Source organism: Helicoverpa armigera, chromosome 30 (assembly GCF_030705265.1).
Source record: "Helicoverpa armigera isolate CAAS_96S chromosome 30, ASM3070526v1, whole genome shotgun sequence".
NCBI lineage: Eukaryota > Metazoa > Arthropoda > Insecta > Lepidoptera > Noctuidae > Helicoverpa > Helicoverpa armigera.
In genome coordinates this window covers 655,106-675,474 of record NC_087149.1, presented here as the reverse complement: position 1 = coordinate 675,474, position 20,369 = coordinate 655,106, and the positions used below count along the sequence as shown (strand labels likewise).

Below are 20,369 nucleotides of genomic sequence, written 5' to 3'. Positions count from 1 at the left end.
TAAAAAATAAAACAAACATTAATATTTTCAAAAATATTTATTTAAAATTAAAACACAAATTAAAAATTACTCTTCATGTAAAACCGGCAATTCTTTCAGCCCATCATTTAAAACTATTTCAGCCGTTTCAGTCGCCTGTATCGTTTCAATAGTAGCCGGTTCCTCCCGAATATTAGTATAATCTTTACTAATATTATCCTGACTGACAGTTATTTTATAATTAGCCGGCCCTTGAGATTCCAAAGCCATTTTACTGGTCAAAATCTGTTTAATAATTTCTTGTTGTAAATGATCGGACACAGACTTAGGTAATTCTTTTAATAAAGATACGACATAGTGGCCAAAATAGTCTAGAGTCGCCATTTTGTCGCTCGAGTGTTGTAGTCTAGGCAGTTCTTTTTCGGAATAGGTATTTCTGATATTCACTGGTTCTTTTGCGATACTTGCGAAGTTCCGTTTTTGTGGAACGGTTGGTTTCTTTTTCGGTGAATTGCTTGATATTCGTCTTGGTGGTGGAATCTGGTCTAATGAGTCGTCTAAATCTTCTAAGTATATTGTGTCCATTTCCAAAGGTTCTTTCTGTGGAATAAACAACTTTTTTACTGAAAAATTAAACCAATCTTTATGACTTACCTAAGACCTTCTCCTAAATCTAACATTATGCTGAAAACTAAGCTAAACTTGAGACAAACGTGCAAAAAGATACATACATAGAGGTCGAAGTGAGAACCTTCCATTTTTTATTTATTTATTTTATTTATTTTGAAGTCGGTTAAAAATAATGAAAGACCTCATTTTCTTTTGGTATAAGTAATAAGTACATTTTTTTACTAGTTAAAAAGTGCAAATAAATATAACAAAGACGTTAGGACCACTTTTTATGTTAAAAGAACATTAAAAAACACTTGAACTTCAAACTTACATCATCAGCATCTATCTGTATCTTGCTCGAATCTGTGTCTAATTCAAACAGTTGCCCATTCGAAGATATTATCAACTTTTTGGTCTGAAACAAAAAATATACATAAAAAGCTTGTCAGTGAAGGTGAAGGAAGCCACAGAGATGAAAATCTTTTTGTACTCTGTGATCAAGACTTATAAAAGCTGCTAAAATCATCATAAATCAGATTTAAACGTTTAAGTACAGAGTGGTGTACATTTAAGGCCAATATTCGAAGTGCTCCAAAAGGCACGTTCAATTGGTGGATCCCGGCTGTCATTTATACATTAGGCAGTCGTTACGGGTAGTCAGAAGCCAGAAATTCTGACAACTACTCTTACCAAGGAGTATTGAGTTGAGGAGGTTAGACAGGCAGTCGCTCCTCTGACATCCATAGAGAAAAGTATCGATAGAACAACGAGAGCTAAAGATAGGTATATAAACTCTTTTGCAAAAAAAACGGGCACCTATGCGAAATCTTAGTTTTACTGTATTTCAAAGGGTTTTAATGACTGTAGTATGTTTCTAGCATCAAAAGAGTTAGCCGAGCATGCGTGAGAGTGTATTCTAAATTTGAATTTTGTACAATTGCTAAGAAATTGGTTAAACCTTGTTTTGGACTAATTGCTGGCAGAAAGTTCGTCGGTGTTTTGAAAAGTTTTTGAAGTGATTTTCAGGAAAATGATACTGCAGTTTTAATTAATGATTAATGTACTTTTTTGTTAGATCAAAACATTTTAGAAAAACTATGCGTATTGGATAAAATTTTCACCTCCTGTAAATGGGCTATACTGATGATTGATGGCAATGTTAAGAGATTCGGTATTTTAGTGTAAAGCGTTCTATTGTTTAGATATTGTACCCACGTGTTTTAAAATATCGCTTTTTCATAAAAAAACACTATTTAGAAGAGTATCAGTACCTTTGGCTGCGACAAAAACCAATTTAAAGTAAGCAGTGCCGATCACAACCCGTCTCCTATCGGACTTTGACATTTAAAAAATACCAAACTTTGTGATAAATGTTAAAATTAACCACATGAAAAATGATGAGGAGGGTTAAAGTTATCTAAAAAGTCAAATTATTGCCTCATTGAAGCTCTCGATAACTCCATAGGTATCGGGTTACTAAACGACGATTTAGCTGAAAGGGAGTCAAGAATTCAAAATTATTGGCCAAGCGTATTTTTCTTAAGAAATGAGAAGATAGCCAATTATTGTTATGATTTAAGCACGAAAGTGCTGCAGATGCCAGAAAATCTCATTGTAAGCAAGTTTATTTAATAAAATGTCCGTGGGATGAAAACACGCTATTTGAACGCTCAGACTCATAGATCTTCAGAGGTCTACGGAGTTTCCCAAGAGACGAGGTTGTTTAAAAATCAGTGATTACGAGACCTTAAGACCTCGTGCTCACAGTCTATGCGCTATTTTCCGTATTTTGTAGAATTTCAAGTCTTTTAAAAATGTCAAAGTCCGATAGGAGGCGAGTTGTGATGGGCACTGCTTACTTTAAATTGGTTTTGTCGCAGCTCAAAGTACTGATACTCTTCTAAATAGTGTTTATTTATGAAAAATCGATATTTTAAAACACGTGGGTACAATATCTAAACAATAGAACGCTTTACACTAAAATACCGAATCTCTTAACATTGCCATCAATCATCAGTATAGCCCATTTACAGGAGGTGAAAATTTTATCCAATACGCATAGTTGTTCTAAAATGTTTTGATCTAACAAAAAAGTACATTAATCATTAATTAAAACTGCATTATCATTTTCCTGAAAATCACTTCAAAAACTTTTCAAAACACCGACGAACTTTCTGCCAGCAATTAGTCCAAAACAAGGTTTAACCAATTTCTTAGCAATTGTACAAAATTCAAATTTAGAATACACTCTCACGCATGCTCGGCTAACTCTTTTGATGCTAGAAACATACTCCAATCATTAAAACCCTTTTAAATACACGTAAAGTCCGTAAAACTAAGATTTCGCATAGGTGCCCGTTTTTTTTGCAAAAGAGTGTAGTTATCGGCACGAATCTTGAGCTCTGACCTACATCTGCGCAGAAGTAATTTATTGGGTCCCTTTTGTGGTATGAAGTGAGGCGCGGGGGCGGGCTAAAGCGGTGATTGGCCCGCAGTGCATCGCGTCATAGCCGTCACTCGGGATTGGTTCTTTGCTAATAAATCACTTCTGCGCAGATGTAGGTCAGAGCTCAAGATTCGTGCCGATGACTATATAGTATGTTATTTACTTACATCCTCAGTTTCGCCGACTGTAACCACGTCTTTATGTTTTCTAAACAAATGCCTCTTGAGGTTCGACACAGTAGCAGCGTAAGACAGCTTGGTCCTGCATAACATACATCTCGCTATCTTCATCTGAGGGTCCAGGATCTTGAAGTATTCCCAGTTCTTGGAAACCATTCTTTTAGACCTACAAAAGAAATACGTTTACTGAACACGTAATTTGGTACTCAGCTGCATCCGGGAAAAGACTAGGCAGATAATCGAAACAGATTTTTTACAGGAAACCGAAATCTACCTACTAATATTACGCTCGGTGCGTTTGCACGTTTGACTGCATCTCAATCACTCTTTTTTTTTTACCAAAACAAGGCTCTATCAAATCAATAAAATCAGAGATGTAATCTTTCAAAGAGTCTTGAAGTCTCAGCATTTATACATAACCGGGACTTAAACGTGAAAAGTTTTATAATTGCTTTACACACATAAAGGTATGATATCGTTTTCACTGGACTCCACCACCCACCCCTGACCACGGTCGGTAAAATTAGGCCTAAATATCGGGAAAATAAAATCGTTCCTTTACGTGTAAATCGCATAATCGCATCGTGTAATCCGGTTAGACTGGAAGCCGACCCCAACATAGTTTGGGAAAAAGGCTCGGAGGATGATGACGTGTAAATCGCAAAAGTTTAAAAACCTTCCTGAACCAAGTATTGAAACAGCCTTACCTGCCCTCCTGAACCGGCTCATAATCATCATCACTGTCCGAGGGTTCTTCTCCATGTTCCTCGCGGATATGCTTCGCCAGATCCGACACGGAGTCATAATGGATGTCAGCACTGCAGAGCTTGCAAGTCGCCTCGAATTTATCTGAGTCTAGAACCTCGTAGTAGTTCCAAGTGGATTTCTTCTTCTTTGTGAAGGGTTTTTCTCTGTAATAGGGAAGCTGGTTAGGTCAAGTGTAACGAGTGTTTTCTATGCGCATGCAGTTCAAGTACGCATACGGGCTGCACACAAGCTCATACGGTAAGTAGCTGAGCAAATCAAAATTTTACAAATGCTTAACAACATAAAGTTAAATTAAGTAAACAAATATTTACTCAAAATCCTAAACTTCAAAAAAGAAAATAATAGATGATTAAGCGTTGTTTTAGATTTGTTGAGCTACTTTTGAACCTGATTTTTTTGTCACCCTTCACAGAGCGTAGCGAAAATATTTAAAAGTTCCTTGATAAAAAAAATGTCTAGAGATTTGAGCCACAAGTCTCCTCAAATCCTATAGACGCGGCGCTAGTGACTTTCAAAAACACAACCCTTCTCAGTAGTCTTCTTGGTAAATTCGTTCTCCACAAAAAATATTAAAATAGCTACAAAGCTACTCACGGTTCCCCGTCACTATCACTGTTACTCAGATACCGTTTAGTTTGTATCAGTTCCACATCACTATGTTTAGTGCGGAAATGCTTAGCCAAATTGCTCATAGTAGTTCGGTAAGAGTAGTCCTGGTTGCAAAGATTGCAGGTAGCTACAGAATTGTCTCGGCGAGTGAAAATCCGCCATATTTTTGATGTCCTGAAAAATATTTTGAGTCAATATAGGCTTCTTGAGAGAAGAGGAAGAAAAATTGTTCAGTAATACAAAAAACAACTTCAATAATAAACCCTTAAACCTTCTTCTAAGTCTGAAAAATACTATTCTGAAAACCGCATCAAACTCGGTTAAGTCAATCGTGAGGTAATTGCGCACATAGAGTCAAACTGAGAACCATTTTTTTTACTGTTAAAAACCCCTGACTACTGTTACTTATTTTCTAGTTACTTACTTACTCATCTGTGTTTATTAATATTATAAAACCGACGTGTTAGAGACTAGCTGTTTTCCCGCGGTTTCACTCGCGTCCCGTTGGAAGAAATGCCCGTACCGGGATAAAATATAGCCTAGTTAATCGGGAAGAGAGTAACTTTTCAACAGTAAAATATTTTTTAAAGTTGACTCAGTACTTTTTGGAGCTTATGCACAAACAAAAATATGATTATTTCCTCTTTATAATAATTAACAGGTACCTATAGATAGTAGCTTAGGACCGATTCAGTTAATTTTACTGTCTATCTATCAACTACAATATATCTATGGTTATTTCCATTCTCACATCCACATATAATTTCAATTACTATAACAAACTCTTTCGCCTTCATAATATTGAAATAAGTAACTAAACTTGATCTGAAATAACATATTCACGTACCTAAACATATAATACATACGATACTTTAACATTTAATGTTAAATATGTCCGTCGGAACTACTCGGAACGCGAAATGAATAAAATAACCTAAGTGATTCGGAATGTTACACGGCGACAACAATGCCAAGCTTCAAGCGTACATCGTTCCTATAGCTATAATGTTTATACGGAATAATATTTATTCGGAACAGTTCTTTGGAATAATATCAATAATAAATATTTAAGCACTCACCGTTCTCGTTCCATATCGCAGTCGCCTCTTGTTATGTCAAATCTCGGTGTTGCCAGTGCACGTATTCGGAAATACTACTATAGTCTATAGTTTTGGTGATGAATGATTTTTGTTTCACGTTTACATATGGTGAGTTTTTAATTAAAATGTGTGTATTAGATGTTTATCGAGTTAAAAAAAAAATAGGAATGCCGTACCTCGTTTATCTCAAAGGTGTAATAATTTTTCTTGAGGGTTTTGTTTCTGTGTAAGTACAAGATTTTTTTATAAATATACTCAAGTAGTAGTTCGGTCGTAGAATTTCGACGTTATTAACAAAAAAAAAAACGTACTTGAGAATCTGTAATTAAAATAGCAATTTTTGTTTTTTTAATTGAAAAATGCAAGTTTTAAACAACACGTTTACATTACGTTATTATTACGTTACAATTTTATTTGATTCTTCATACATAACCAACCTTAATTCTACCAAATTGGTATAATATTTCATTCACATGCACACTGATATCAGACGCATTCATGAATATCGCTATGATACCTCTGCCTGTGCACGCACGAGGTCTCGGGTTCGATTCCCGGGTCGGGCCGAAATCGCTTTTTGGGTTTTAGAAACTTTCACAAAGTAGCCCGGAGTCTGTAAGTCAGTGATTGCTACACACGTGCATTGGAGAATATGTTAATATCGGTCCTACTCGTGATCTCTCTCCGCTGATATCGGATTGTCGTCACATCGCGCTATGAGAGTGAAGGAATAAAGAGTGCACCGCAGTCCAAGCAAATGCTTGTGGATTATCATGAAGTCCTGGCAGCTGGCTGATCTCCTTAGAGAGAACAGCCACCGTGGTCGAAATTCGGCCTGGGCGCTTTTTTATTGGGAATAAGTAGTGACTTCAGGATAATCAAATGTCAGACTGCACGCGCGATCCGTCAAATGCCTGACTTCAGAGTGGCTTTATTTGACGAGAAAGGACCAATGCTGTCTAATTAGTTAAAATTAGCCGTTTTCCCGCGGTTTCACTCACGTTCCGTTTCCGTCTATTGCTCGTGCCGGGATAAAATATAGCCTATGTTACTCGGGAAGAGTGTAGCTTTCTAATACTGAAAGAATTTCTCAAATCGCTTCACTAGTCTCGAAACCTTAGGGTACAAACAAACAAAAACGTTTTTGCTCTTTATTAGGTATATGAGTATAGATTTATTTAAAAGCTAAACAATAAAACTATAAAATAGTAGGTAAATAATAGTAGTATCAAAGTTGAAATGAATCCAAAAACAAATACTACAGTTTATAGTGCTATTAAATATTCGCAATGGCATTTTAACCTTGAAAACTGGTTTGAACGGAGTAAACAACTGAACCTGTTCTAGAAAATTCCATTTATCTAGACTAGACTCAAAAATGCTTAAAAATACAAAAGACTTTCGCCAAAGAGTAAAAAAATAAAACTAACTTTCGCCAGCGAGGGATTTTACTCGGATCCTGTGGGAACTAGGTTCCCGTACAAGTAGGTAGCCCTTCTGAATAAATTGTCTATGGGTAGAACTAAGAATAATTAATATTATATTAAGGAGTAGGTATTAGTTACTACACTGTAAGAATTAAAATGGGTCTAGTAGTTCAGATAATTCGGCTGTCTTTGAACATCCTTGGCAGTCGTTACTTGGGTAGTCAGAAGCCAGTAGGTCTGACACTAGTCGAACCAAGGGGTATAGGGTTGCCCGGGAAACTGGGCTGAAGAGGTCAGATAGGCCGTCGCTACTTGTGGTACACTGGTACTCAGCCGCATCCGATTAGTCTGGAAGCCGACCCCAAAATAGTTGGGAGAAGGCTCGGGAGACGAAACAAGGATTTCAAGGGAGAATCATGGATTAAGTATAATATGTACCAGTGTAAAGACCAGCTCCCAGCGGCTTCGGCCCCGTCCGGTTTGAATTACTCCACCCATCTGGATAAAGAATAATAATGAGCCTTAATTCCTTGATACAAACAGGAATGATTTGTATTGAAATTGTAATCATTACTTTTTTTTTTAATAAAAAAGACATGTGTTGCTGGGGAGTTTGTTGCGCCACTTCTTCTTCCCAGCAATAACACATAGGAAGTGGTGAAGGGTGGGCGTTTTTGGGGCGGTCTCATGGAATCCTGACGTTTGAAAAATGCTGCTTTTTCAGCCTACTTTTGAATAAATGATTTTTAATTTTGTTTTTCATTAATTTATGAGTTATTGATGTCCTGGGTCCCGCAATTCCTGAGATTAGTGACTAAAGCCACCATGTTCCTTCTTAAGCCCTTTATGTACTAGCGCCGCGGTAACTCGCGCGAACAATCCCGCAGCTCAACAAATACCTTCGAGTACGCCCTTCATAAATATTAAGAAACCGATATATTCAGGGTCACAATCACAGCTAAGAGGAAAATACTAGCCTTTACTTACTATTTTTAGACCATTCGCTTTATATGTGAAGAAATTATTTGTTCTTATTACAAGGGCAAGTAACTGTCAGCCGTTCCATACGTTCCGAGGGAGCTACTTCCTTCACCCTAATAAAAAGTAGCTTAAGTTATTTTCAGGGTCAACACTAGTCTACACTGTCTGAGTACCTTTCATTTTAATCGCTGGAATAAGAGCGTTGATATTTAATTAAAGAAAATTGGTTGGTTAGATGTTAAAAACATAGTCGTTTATGTTGTCAGTGAATTTGGCCTAACAAAATATCTAAGATCACCCATCAATGGATAGACCTTCGTAAACAAAGCTTAACCTTGTGAAACTAACGAGGTTTTAGCTTATAAACCAAACGTGCTATTAAAGACCTACATAAAACAAATATTTAATACATGGAAAAACCTTAAAAAGTATTTATTTCCAAACTAGGGGTTTTCACGCGGTTTCACCCGCGTCCCGTGGGAACTACTGCCCGTACCGGGATAAAATATAGCCTATGTTACTCGGGAAGAGTGTAGCTTTCCAACAGTGAAAGAATTTTCAAATCGATTCAGTACTATCAGAGCCTAGAATCAAACAAATATTTCCTCTTTATTATATTAGTATGCATATAGATGACATATATACAATTGCGCGGGAAATACCTATTCCAATATTGACGTATTGACATCAAACGTCACTTGTCATCACACGAGTTTCGCGGAACGATATAGTGACGTGCTCATTACGTCATCGTAATCGGTTTTACGGTTTCGTAACGAGTTGGTACGTCTCTCTCTATGATCTACTATTTATGATGACCTGGTTTTTTAAGAAAGTTTTTTGTAAGTGTTTCTTGTGCTAGATTTGATTGTATTTTTGGGTTTTTTGTTATTTTAATGTGTTGGGTAGGTGAATTCAGAGAATTATACCGTTTATAATTATAAGGACGTCGATAGAAGAGTATTTAGAGTATGGAAGATAAAAACATGCTGCGTCGACCACAAATAAAATTAGGATAAGGGTAGGATGATAATGAATTTAGGACGTAGGCAAAAAGGTAACCATGTTAGATATGTGATCATGAGTTTATGACGAGTTTCTCGGTGTTTTGTAAGGCTCGATAAATCGGTGAGGTCCATATATTTGGTTGTGCCACTTCTTCTTCCCAGCAACAATACATAGGAAGTGGTGAAGGGTGGGCGTTTTGAGGGGCTGTCTTTTGTAAACTTTCGACGTTCAAATAGTGTTGTTATGCAGCCAAGTTTGAATAAATGGTTTTTGATTTTGATAGGTATAGATGTGCGGTGCTGTGCATAGCAATAGCAAAGGGTAACCCATTGTTTGTGAATTGGAAAGCTAACCGCTACAAACATTAACTATGATTAAACTCAGTATTGTTCTTGACGTCTTGTTATTACGAAATACCTGTCATTATGCCGTCGTGGTGGCCTAGTGGGTAAAGAACCAACCTCTCAAGTATGAGTGTGAGTTCTATTCCAGCTCAGGCAAGTACCAATGCAACTTTTCTAAGTTTGTATCTACTTTCTAAGTATGTCTTGGACACCAATGACTGTGTTTCGGATGGCACGGTAAACTTTATGTTCCGGCAGTCATTGAACATCCTTGCAAGTCGTTACGGGTAGTCAGCCAGTAAGTCTGACACCAGTCTAACCAATGGGTTGACCGGGTAACTGGGCTGAGGAGTTCACATAGGCAGTCGCTCCTTGCGGCACACTGGTACTCAGCTGCATCCGGTTAGACTGGAAGCCGACCCCAACATAATTGAGAAAGGCGTGGGATATGACGTCTTGTTGTTACGAAATAACTGTCATTGTGACGTTGACAGTTGACACACGTCACGCACCGGTGACGCGAAATCGTATGATATTCTGGTGATTATTTTTAACTTTCTCGCCATGGGGTAGTGAAGTGCCAAAATGTTTGATCTTTGAGTCATGCGGATTTATCAATACACCTTTTTGTTAGGTATTAAGAAGAGATGAATTGACTGTGGTTAGGTACTTGGGCAGTTATAAAATAATCCTTAACTAGAGATGTAGAATATTGGGAAGGTTCGTTAGTCATGAAAGACTTATCATCCATCTGTCTTTTTTATAATTATTTTGGCCTTCATGAATGGCTGAGCCGTTTTAAATGAGATTTGGTTTGTAGATAGATTGAAATGTAAGTAGGTAGTTTTTTTGGATGACTCTTTTAGAATGGTAATGAATTCAAGGTTTTGAATTATCGCTCCCATAAGGCTTAGTGAGTTAGACACTTCTTCCAACTTAGAAAACTGAAAAAGTGAAGATATCGTTTTCGTAACTGTGTTGGTGTCGACTTGCAGTTGCAGCTTAGTACCAGTGTGCCACATAGAGCGACTGCCAATATGAGCTCCTCAACTCAGTTAACCGGGCAACCCAATACCCCTTGGTAAGACTGATGTCAGATTTAGTGGCTTCTGACTATCCGTAAAGACTGTCAAGGATGTTTATTGACAGTCGGGACCTACAGTTAATCTCTATACTAATATTATAAAGACGAAAACTTTGTTTGTTTGTTTGGTTGTAATGAATAGGCTCAAAAACGCCTGGACCGTTTTTTAAAATTCTTTCACCATTAGAAAGCTATATTATCTGCGAGTAACATAGGCTATATTTTATCCCGGTGCGGGCAGTAACTCCCATGGGACGCGGGTGAAACCGCGGGAAAACGGCTAGTAACATATAAGTCTAAACATCTGTTATTGTGTTAAAACTACTTACACTTCTGCAAACCCCTTTTGCGGGGATAATCTCATGAATACAGCAACAAATAATCTAGCACTTGGAACATTGCCAAGCTCACAGTACCGAGGACACATCTAGCTTGAAGTCAATAACCTATGCAAGGGCATTCTTCCCATGGAGGTAGATACTAAACGCATACACTAGGCAAGGCATTTTGAACTGTAACTACAAGAGATATTTAGGTTGATAATTAAAGAAACTATGCAAGGGTGTTCTTGCCATGACTGTAGATATCAAACGCATACACTGGGCAAAACATTTTGAACTGTAGCTACAAGAGATAAGGGTGAAAATTGAAGAAGTTATGCAAGGGCGATCTTACCATGACTGTAGATATCAAACGCATAGACCAATGCAATTTCAACTTTATTTCTTAGAGGTAAGGTGGATAATCAAAGTGAAAAGAATTGAGGTTATATGTCAATGGTTTTAAAGATGGCGTCCGAAGTGACGTTTTGTTGCAACTCACTTGTTGTTGAACAATTTAAATTAATTGCGTTTGATGGCGGTTTAATTGGTTATTGTGGTACAACGGACTTGATAAGGACGGTGTAAATCATTTGGTTAAAGGGCTTCGAGTAGGAGGAAAATTATAAATATAAATGAATATCCTTTACAAACAACAACAAATGTTGTGTCACCATTTAATATAAGTTATCTCAAAAGGGTTTCAGCGTACTGGCTTCGGCCCTACGTTCATCTTCCAAAAATCCGGGACTCTGTAGTCCCGTGGTCTAGTGAAGACATACTAATAAATATTGCAATATTATTGTTGTTACGTATGCTACATATCTGGGTTCTTTTCTCTTATTCCTGCTGAGTAACATTCTTAAAAACTGACCTATTCATATATTAAGTAGGTCAGTATTTATATATTTTTTTGGAAAATATCGTCATCCTACTCTTAGATTATTTAGGGTCGAAGAAATATTTTTTTTTTCGTTTAACTCGATGATCTGATGATTAGGGTTTAAAACGAAACGATACACGAACTAACTTCTATATTCGGACAAGACACTAAAACGGAATACAATTTTTCATACCATAAAGACCGACTTAAAAACAACAGAAAAACCGTAAAATAACTACCAGAACAACAACTCTAAATACCTATAACAGTAATCACAGTATCGGTTTTTTTTTTTAATTTTGGCAATCGCTTGACGTAGGGATGGGAAAATAACCACATCAGTAATCTCAGTATCGGTTTTTTTTACAAAGTTTTGGCATGAAATTATGCTTAAAACTGAAAAACAACTTCATTGGCGTCGGCCCACGTAACAGGGAGCTATTTCCGTCGAAAGCTCTTATTTGTAACTCTCAAGCTTTAATATTCTATAATTAACTTGTTTATTTCACGCTAAACCGTTGAGTCACAACGAAGATTTTAATTTTGTTATGCATTGATGTGAAATGATTACAGTCCACGCTCTGAGGGACTGTCAAATATGTCGAGGACACACTGTATTAATGTTTTCTTTTATTTTTGTGACTGAAGGTGAAGGTTCAATGTTGAGAGAAAGAAAAATCAGAGATTAGGGCCATCAAACAGACGATATTTCATGCACTAATCTCTGGACTTTTTCACATTTTCAAAACGGTACAAAAATTCTATCAACCCTTGAAAACTGACAGCTGTCAACTGGACAAAACATTCGGTACTTCTTCCTAAGTATAAGTCTAACCAAGGGGTATCGGGTTGCCCAAGGTAACTGGGTTGAGGAGGTCAGATAGGGCAGTCGCTCCATGTAAAGCACTGGTACTCAGCTACATCCGGTTAGACTGGAAGCCGACCCCAACATAGTTGGGAAAAGGCTCGGAGGATGGAGGATGACTTCTTCCTAAGTATACAATATTAAAATATACGTTAGAAAGAGTAATTAATATAATATACGTTAGAAAGAGGAAAACTGCTGTACACATGAGCAGCAAAACGCATAAAGTTAAATACTAGTTGACTAGAAACTTTGAACCTAGCCAGATTTAAAGCATGACTCGTCCAGGTAGAATTTCTTCCTAATCTTCAATAAATAAATAAATTACTCCTTTTACATCTCAACATGTATTTTTATTTTAAGATTCAACTTCCAGCGCAAATATCTCCCGCTTAACCTAAAAATAAGTCTGACTTATGGTTATAGACAGTGTTTAAGTATGTATTAACATTCTCACGTGTGGCAGAGTTCCAGAATCACCTAATATGACTTAATAATTTACGTCAATATGCGAAAATACCCCTATTATCGTCATATACATATATGAACATGGAGTTCTTTATAAATATAGTAATTTTGCTTATACTTTTGCCCGGCAATATAGAAGTATTTTAACTTTTTCAGATTTGAGGCAATCTTAGAAGACCCTAACAATTTCCCAACTATGTTGGGGTCGGCTTCCAGCAGTTTCAGGATGCACCTGAGTACCATTTACCAATGTGCCACGTGGAGCGATTGCCTATCTGAACTCCTCAACCCAGTTGCCCGGGCAACCCAGCTGGTTGTCAGACTTACTGGTTTCTGACTACCCGTCATGACTGACAAAATTGTTCAATGCCAGCCGGGACCTACAGTTTATTGTGCCCTCCGAAAGACAGTCATTATTGTATTATTATTAATGTATTGTCATTAATGTATTGTCATTATTTAGAATGTACACACAAACTTAAAAGAGATTCATTGGTGCTCGCACTTGCCTGATCTGGAATCGATCCCACACACTCATACCTGAGAGATTAGTTCTTTACCCACTAGGCCACAACGATGTTTTTTCAAAGAAAGATTCATCTTTAAAAATATATAACAACTAGCTTCCTCCCGCGGCTTCGAGTTCGGTTATATCGCGTTTCCAAGAGAATTCTTCAAAAGTCCAGGATAAAAACTATCCTAAGTTCTTTCCCAAGGTCAATTCTATCTCTATACCAAATTTTATTAAAATCCGTTCAGTGGTTTAGACGTGAAAGCGTAAACAGACAGGCAGACAGAGTTACTTTCGCATTTATAATATTAGTATGGGCACACTAAAAGGGCCGTCAAAACAAACTCCATCCAGCATATTCGATTAAAGTCAATACATTTCGCCACGAGCATAGATTAGAGCGTTCTCATTCGCTGCGCTTGCGCAACCAGTGTGACATTTATGCAGTTCATTGCACCGCAGTGACGTAACTCACTGATTACTATTTCATTGATAAACGACTGTTTTTAGTTTTTTTTACCTACGTTACAAATGCATGTATGCATGTTTTAATTTTTTTTTAACTAAGTCAGTGTTAGAGTAAGTAGCCAATTCCTTTACGTTTTCCAGGACAGGCAAGTATAAATGCAACTTTTCTAACGTCCCCACTCAGAGTCATTTAATGGTTACTTAAGCCATTCCTTAGTGAAGGATTTGTATGACATTCCGTCACTAAGGAGTGACTTAAGCAATCATTAAATGTCTCTGAGTGGGGAGGTTAGTGTGTATGTACTTTCTAAGCGTATCTTGGACACCAATGACTGATTAAAAAGATAAAGGAAAACATCTCAAGGAAACCTGGACAATTAAGTCTGAAATCAGCAACCCGCATTGAGCACGCGTGGTGATTAACGCTCAATCCTTCTCCGTGTGAGAGGAGGCCGCAGCCCAGCAGTGGGACGAAAAGACTGTGAAGACGAATAATAACAATACGCTAAGTTTATTATACTTTAAAATATGCACATCGTTATGGGATCGCCTACGTAATGTGAGGGGCTTTCCGGATCTTTCGAGAGTCAACGTGTGGTCAACGCCATCGGTCAGCGGGGTATGTTGAAATACCATGCGTCACCATACAGTCACTAAAGAAGTCTCATACGTAACAAAAGCGACTAATGAAAGATAGCTGCATGCAGAGATGAGAATGTTAAGAGGAATGTGGTGTTACGCGAATGGATAGAGTGAGGAATACGGAGAACAGAGTGATTCGTGGAGATGCCATAACTCAAAATCTCCTAAGAAAGTAACGCAACAAGATGCGAGTGCGAGGGGGACAAGGAACGTTACTATCTTCGCCCTTATACTCCTTCTTTGGACCCGATTAATAGGTGTAATACAAAAAATCGTTGACAGTTGTCTCAAAGAATCCGAACGTCTTGTGAGTTCACTTGTAACTGATCGTTTTGGTCATGCCTACCGTACGTTTTTGACCTAGAAGGCGCCAGATTATAAAAATGTGCGGGTACCAAAGGAGAGGCAAAATAGACGTAGACATTTTGGCGTCTTAGGATATTTTCCATTATGGCATCTCCGCTAGTCATTGTGTTCTCTATGTTTATTTTTTTTTCAGTTTGAGACTTCTGTCTACAAACGTCAAGGTGACCTTCCTGACCAACCGTTGTAAATGACTCACCATTTATGGTGTAAATATAATATGTATGTATGTGTAAACTTGTTGTAAGCATTTACGCCACAATTAATCGCTCAGACGTTTATCTGTCACGATAAGATGATTCATTTATATCGTAGTTATTGAGCCGATGATTTTTCAGTAATTTTTTGTTGAATGTTGCTGCGTCATCATTCAGATTCATTTTTTCTGGAAAGCACCATTTAGGTGTTCAAAATTATAAGATACTAGTCTATTTACCGCGGTTTCACCCGCGTCCCGTGAGAATTTCTGTCCGTACCGGGATAAAATATAGCCTGTGTTACTCGAAAAAGTGTAGCTTCCTAACAGCGAAAGAATTTTTTATACCAATCCAGAAGTTTCGGAGCCTTTCGAGAACAAAAAAAAAAACAAAACAAAAAATGTTTCCTCTTTGTTATACTAGTATAGATATAGAAGAGAGCCCCTCACAATGCCTACCTTCCCTAATTTCTATGTTTTTAGAAGAAAAAAGTGGCGTAACAAAATCTCTCAGCAAAACATATATTTAACATTCTTTTGATCAATTAACTGAGCATAATCCAGGCACAATTTAATTCCTATTTCAACAATAATGCACTATTTGCAATATCAAATCTGAAATCACATTATTAATATTTTGGCGCGCAAAACTGTCAAGTCGGCCATCTTGTAGGAAGTTATCTCTGACTTCACGAACAAGGAAGGACTCACTTCCGTAACCAAGTTTACGGTTTCCTTATCGATTTTATTTCGATATAATTATTCTGTTTAAATAATATAATCGCTTAATATGTCACGTTAGATTGTTTACTTAGCGAATAAATTGCTTATAAATCACAACAAATAGTTGTCTATTCGTATTTGTAAATTGCGTATTTATTACACGCAAGGCTAAATCTAAGTCTGCCGGTGCTGCGGGATTGTTCGCGCGAGTTACCGCGGCCCTGGTACATAAAAGGCCTACGACGGAACACGACGGTTTTAGTCAGTAAGAGTCTGACCCTCCCTCACCGCTGCAAAAGTACCTACTGGTTCAATAGTGTCGTAGCCTTTAGGGCAACAAACGACAATATCTTTTTATTATAGAAGTATAAGATATAAGTAGATAATTGGACGGATAAAGTGGAAGAGGAAGACCAAAGAAGCGATGGATGGATTGTGTAAAAGTACCTAGATATGGTAAGAAAGAATGTTACTTGTGAGATGACGGCAGATAGAAGAGTATGGAAGCGGAAGGAGAAATGATGTTCATGTTGCGCCGACCACCAATAGGATTGGGATAAGGGCAGGAGAATGATGATGATGATGAGATATAGTAGATCATTCGTGGCACTACTCAAAAGCAGTCACTGTTTGTCCTCTGAGTTGCAGATCTAAAACAGTGGTTACGGATACTTTTAAGGTGGAAAGTCTGACAACCAAGGGGTGAGTTGAGACTGTTGCAAGGATAACTAGATTGAGCAGTTGCCCCACATAGAACACTGACACTAATTCCGTTGCTTTAGATTGGAGATTTCAATAGATTTAGGAAAAAAACAATAGGCATGGTAGCACATTGCCATCCAACGTAGCAATGCTGCCAGCCTCTTGGGTACACTCCCGGTGGGCAGCGATGAGGAGTTTTTTGATGCAATTTTTTAATTAATATTAGTTTTAAGTTGTTATGTAAGTAAATATATTGTTCCTAGTAGGCATTATAGGTAATGGTAAGTTTTGTGATAGACGGAGGTCATGGAAAGAACCTGTATTTCACGGTGTAAAAGTAGCCTTAGTTCTTTCTCAGGCTCTAAACTATCTGCGTATAATAGGTATTATATGTACTCATTAAAATCAGTTCAGTACCTAATGTTGGCATGAAAGCGCAACCGACAGACAGACAGAATTACTTTTACTATTTTAAAATTGGCACCCGATAGCTTCTGTCCATATAAGTATCAGATGCTTCTATTTTAACCAGCTAAAAACACACCATAAACAGTTTATAAAATAAAAATACGAACTCTTAAAGTGTCACAGTAACTAAAGTAATAATAACACTTAACATTATAAAATCCAACATGTCTGCTGCGAGAGAAAGGCGACGTTGCCGCTCCGCGTGGTCAAATAGGACGTTGTGTAGTGATGTACGTTTCGAGTGGTACCGATTTATTTATTTGTTTTTGACGGTTTTTGGATGTTATGCGTGGTTAAGGGATGGTTAGAATTTGTTTGTTTTGATAAATGTTAAGGGGGAATGGTTGGGTAATTTTTGTAACTACAGTTGACCTCTGGGATTATACATAGTTATTGAAATTATTGCAGAAAGTACTTTATGGAAAAATAACATTTATTCATACTATTCTTGAAAGTTTTGAGTTTTTATATATTTTTATAAAGGCGCTGGAGGACAAATGAAATACGTACTTCTGCTTTTTTTTTGTATTATTAATTTAAAATGATTCCTTTAGACATTTTAACTACCTAACTTTCTTAAGCTCATATTTTCCCATATAGTAAAATAAACTCTAAAATCGTCATACGTACGGATTGTAGAGGCTACCTAAAGGTAATCGCCATAAAAAAATTGCAACGTCATGTTTACGTCGAAAAAAAATAGCCTTGACTTAGTAGGACGTATTAAAGCAAACCTAATCAAGTATTTTGCATGGAGCGACTGCCTATCTGACCTTCTCAGCTCAGGGACCGGCCCGATACCCTTGTCCGTCAATACTGCGGACTTTTTGGCTTCTAAAAAGAAAAAGCTACTGTCCCGTGCATCGAGAGCACGTTAATGTCGGTCCTGCGCCTGATCTCTCTCCGGTGGTGTCGGATTGCTGTCCCATTGCGTTATGAGAGTGAAGGAATAGGGAGTGCATCTGTGTCCAAGCAAATACTCGTGCACTATAATAAGTCCTGCGCAGCTGGCTGATCTCCTTATATGAGAACAGCCGCCGCGCCGTGGAAAACAATCGACAGTGGACGCCATTACTGTTGTCGCGAAATTCCCAAAACTGAAGAATAAATGACTTTTTATCTTTATTGGTTATCGACAGCATAACAAACAAACTGTCGAATGTCATGTTAATAAGACTTTTAGTCTTAATTCGTAGCTTTGTTGTTTGGCCTTGAGTTTAATGAGATGCTATAGAAAAAACTAAATTACCATTCTAATTGCGTACACTGAACCACAATGGTTGTATATTTTAGTCTAGAAAAATCTTGTTTTTATGTTGTAATTGCTGTACCCCGCGGCTTCACCTACGTCCCGTAATCGGGTAAAATATGCTTTTGCCTTTGGCTTTTCTCAGGCTCAGTGGTCCAGTAGTTTAACAACAGAGGAGCTGGTTATTTCTTTACAACAAAAATATGATAAAAAGTCATTAATTCAAAGTAGGCTGAAAATCAGCAATCAATTTTACAAAACGCTTGCCCTTCACTAATTATTTACGAGTTTATTTAAAAGAATAAGAGAGGTATCGCTGACGATCGGGAGCGTGCCAAAAGGCTGGTAGCGTAGCCACGCTGTATGGCAATGCTTATCCTTTGTCTTAGCCAGATTAATTCGCAATTCAAATTAAAAATCAATATAACAATCAGTTGTCAAGGACAGAATCCAACATGGCGTCCTATATTTCGGCGGAAAACTCACGCTTCGCAGAACTCTGACGAAACGATTGAGTGAACGTTTCGAAACAGTATTGTAAGAACTTGCGGTCACGTTTATCCGGAAACAGACATATTGTAAAGAGGTTAAGTTTGTGAGTTTGTTTGTAAGGGAACAATCTCTGGATTGACTGAAAAGAATGTGAAAAAACTTAAACACCAATGACTGTATTTCGGATGGCACGTTAATCTGTAGGTCCCGGCTGTCATTGAAAATCCTTGGCAGTCGTTACGGATAGTCAGAAGCCACCACCACCAGTCTAATTCGGTTGGGCGGGTAACTGGGTTGAGGAGGTCAGATAGGCAGTCGCTCTTTGTAAAGCACTGGTACTCAGCTACATCCGGTTAGACTAGAAGCCGACCCCAACATAGTTGGGAAAAAGGCTCGGAGGATGATGTGAAAAATCTTTTAACCTATAGAAAAGCCAGGTAATTTGACAGTCAGACGAAGTCTTGTGCTAAAACTTAATGTTGATTCTGATGTAAAATAGCATCCCTTACTTCAGCCAATTTACCTCCATAATTACATATCGAGTAACTTACAAAACTCAAACTAGGCACTGTCTTCTTAATTAATTTGAATAAGCCCTCCTGCTTGAACGTGAAATATCCTTGACATACATTTGGAGTCATAAACCAATTGAGATATATAAATTGTTTGATATAAAAGCGTGTAGAGGTCGGGTGTTGAATAGATCTATTTCTATGCCTTATTCTACAATAGAGTTAATTTATTAGGCCTATGTCGCAGACTATTATGCCTGAAGGAAATCACCTTGAGAAAACTTGAACCAAGTCTGAAATCGCCAATCTACCTTGGGAGTCGGACTCGCGAAGGGTTGCGTACCCCCTAAAATATTAGTTATATCCCAGTATTCAGTATTTGATGTTATAGCGACAAAAGGAATACATCATCTGTGAAAATTTCAGATGTGCAGTTATGTATCATATGTACATGAGAAACAGCCCAGTGACAGTCTGACACCGAAGTCCTATTATAGGTACCCTTTGAGCATGGAATCCTATATTAATTAATAACTGTTATTAATAAAAGTTAGAAGATCACGCTATTAACACGCACTAAAATTTTTGGATGAATTGTATTTGTAATGACGTTGCTTAGCTTGTCATGTATTGTCATCAGAACTCAGAGCGTGTGCAAAATTTCATCCTAATCGAAGACCGGGAAGTGGGTCACATTAAGATTCCAAGATTTTCTTACAGACATAGTTACAAGTGATGCTAATATAAGCGTGTTAAAAAGTCTGATGATGATAATGACTCAACGGCATACTATTAAACTGGAAGCCGACCCCAACATACTCGAGAAAAGGCTACGCAAAATATGTCAAGCTACGGGCTTCTAAATATGTGGCATTTGGCAGCAAGCCGATACTGTGTAAGATTAAAGAGTACCCACAAATGTCAGATGGATCATTATGAGAGATTTCCGTATTGAAAACATTTGCACTGC

General features: G+C 37.6%; 2 protein-coding genes across 3 annotated transcripts in view; both read right to left on the bottom strand.

Annotated features, from left to right (window-relative positions):
* LOC126056169 (uncharacterized) overlaps window positions 1-20,369 on the bottom strand; it is a 32,848-nt gene that overhangs the window by 3,804 nt on the left and 8,675 nt on the right. Inside the window, exon 2 of one of the 2 annotated variants that reach the window (XM_049848252.2) lies at window positions 7,559-7,618. The exons of the other annotated variant lie outside the window; for it this stretch is intronic. Within the exon in view, the coding sequence (XP_049704209.2) occupies window positions 7,559-7,618 (60 nt within the window). The remainder of the gene's footprint in view (window positions 1-7,558; window positions 7,619-20,369) is intronic. 2 annotated transcript variants of the gene reach the window in all.
* Window positions 19-5,783, bottom strand: LOC110381920 (uncharacterized). The gene is made up of 6 exons (XM_021342355.3): window positions 5,673-5,783; window positions 4,579-4,767; window positions 3,924-4,127; window positions 3,205-3,382; window positions 923-1,006; window positions 19-579 (listed from the first exon to the last, which is right to left on the bottom strand). Exons 1-6 carry the CDS (start codon window positions 5,684-5,686, stop codon window positions 67-69), a joined length of 1,182 nt encoding a protein of 393 aa, XP_021198030.3. The 5' UTR covers window positions 5,687-5,783; the 3' UTR covers window positions 19-66.

Excerpts from the sequence above, each read along its gene's own strand:
- LOC110381920 (XM_021342355.3), bottom strand. Across the intron at positions 4,128-4,578 it reads AGTGATAGTGACGGGGAACC|AGAAAAACCCTTCACAAAGA; the intron begins GTGAGTAGCTTT and ends TCCCTATTACAG. Across the intron at positions 580-922 it reads TACAGATAGATGCTGATGAT|AAAGAACCTTTGGAAATGGA; the intron begins GTAAGTTTGAAG and ends TTTATTCCACAG.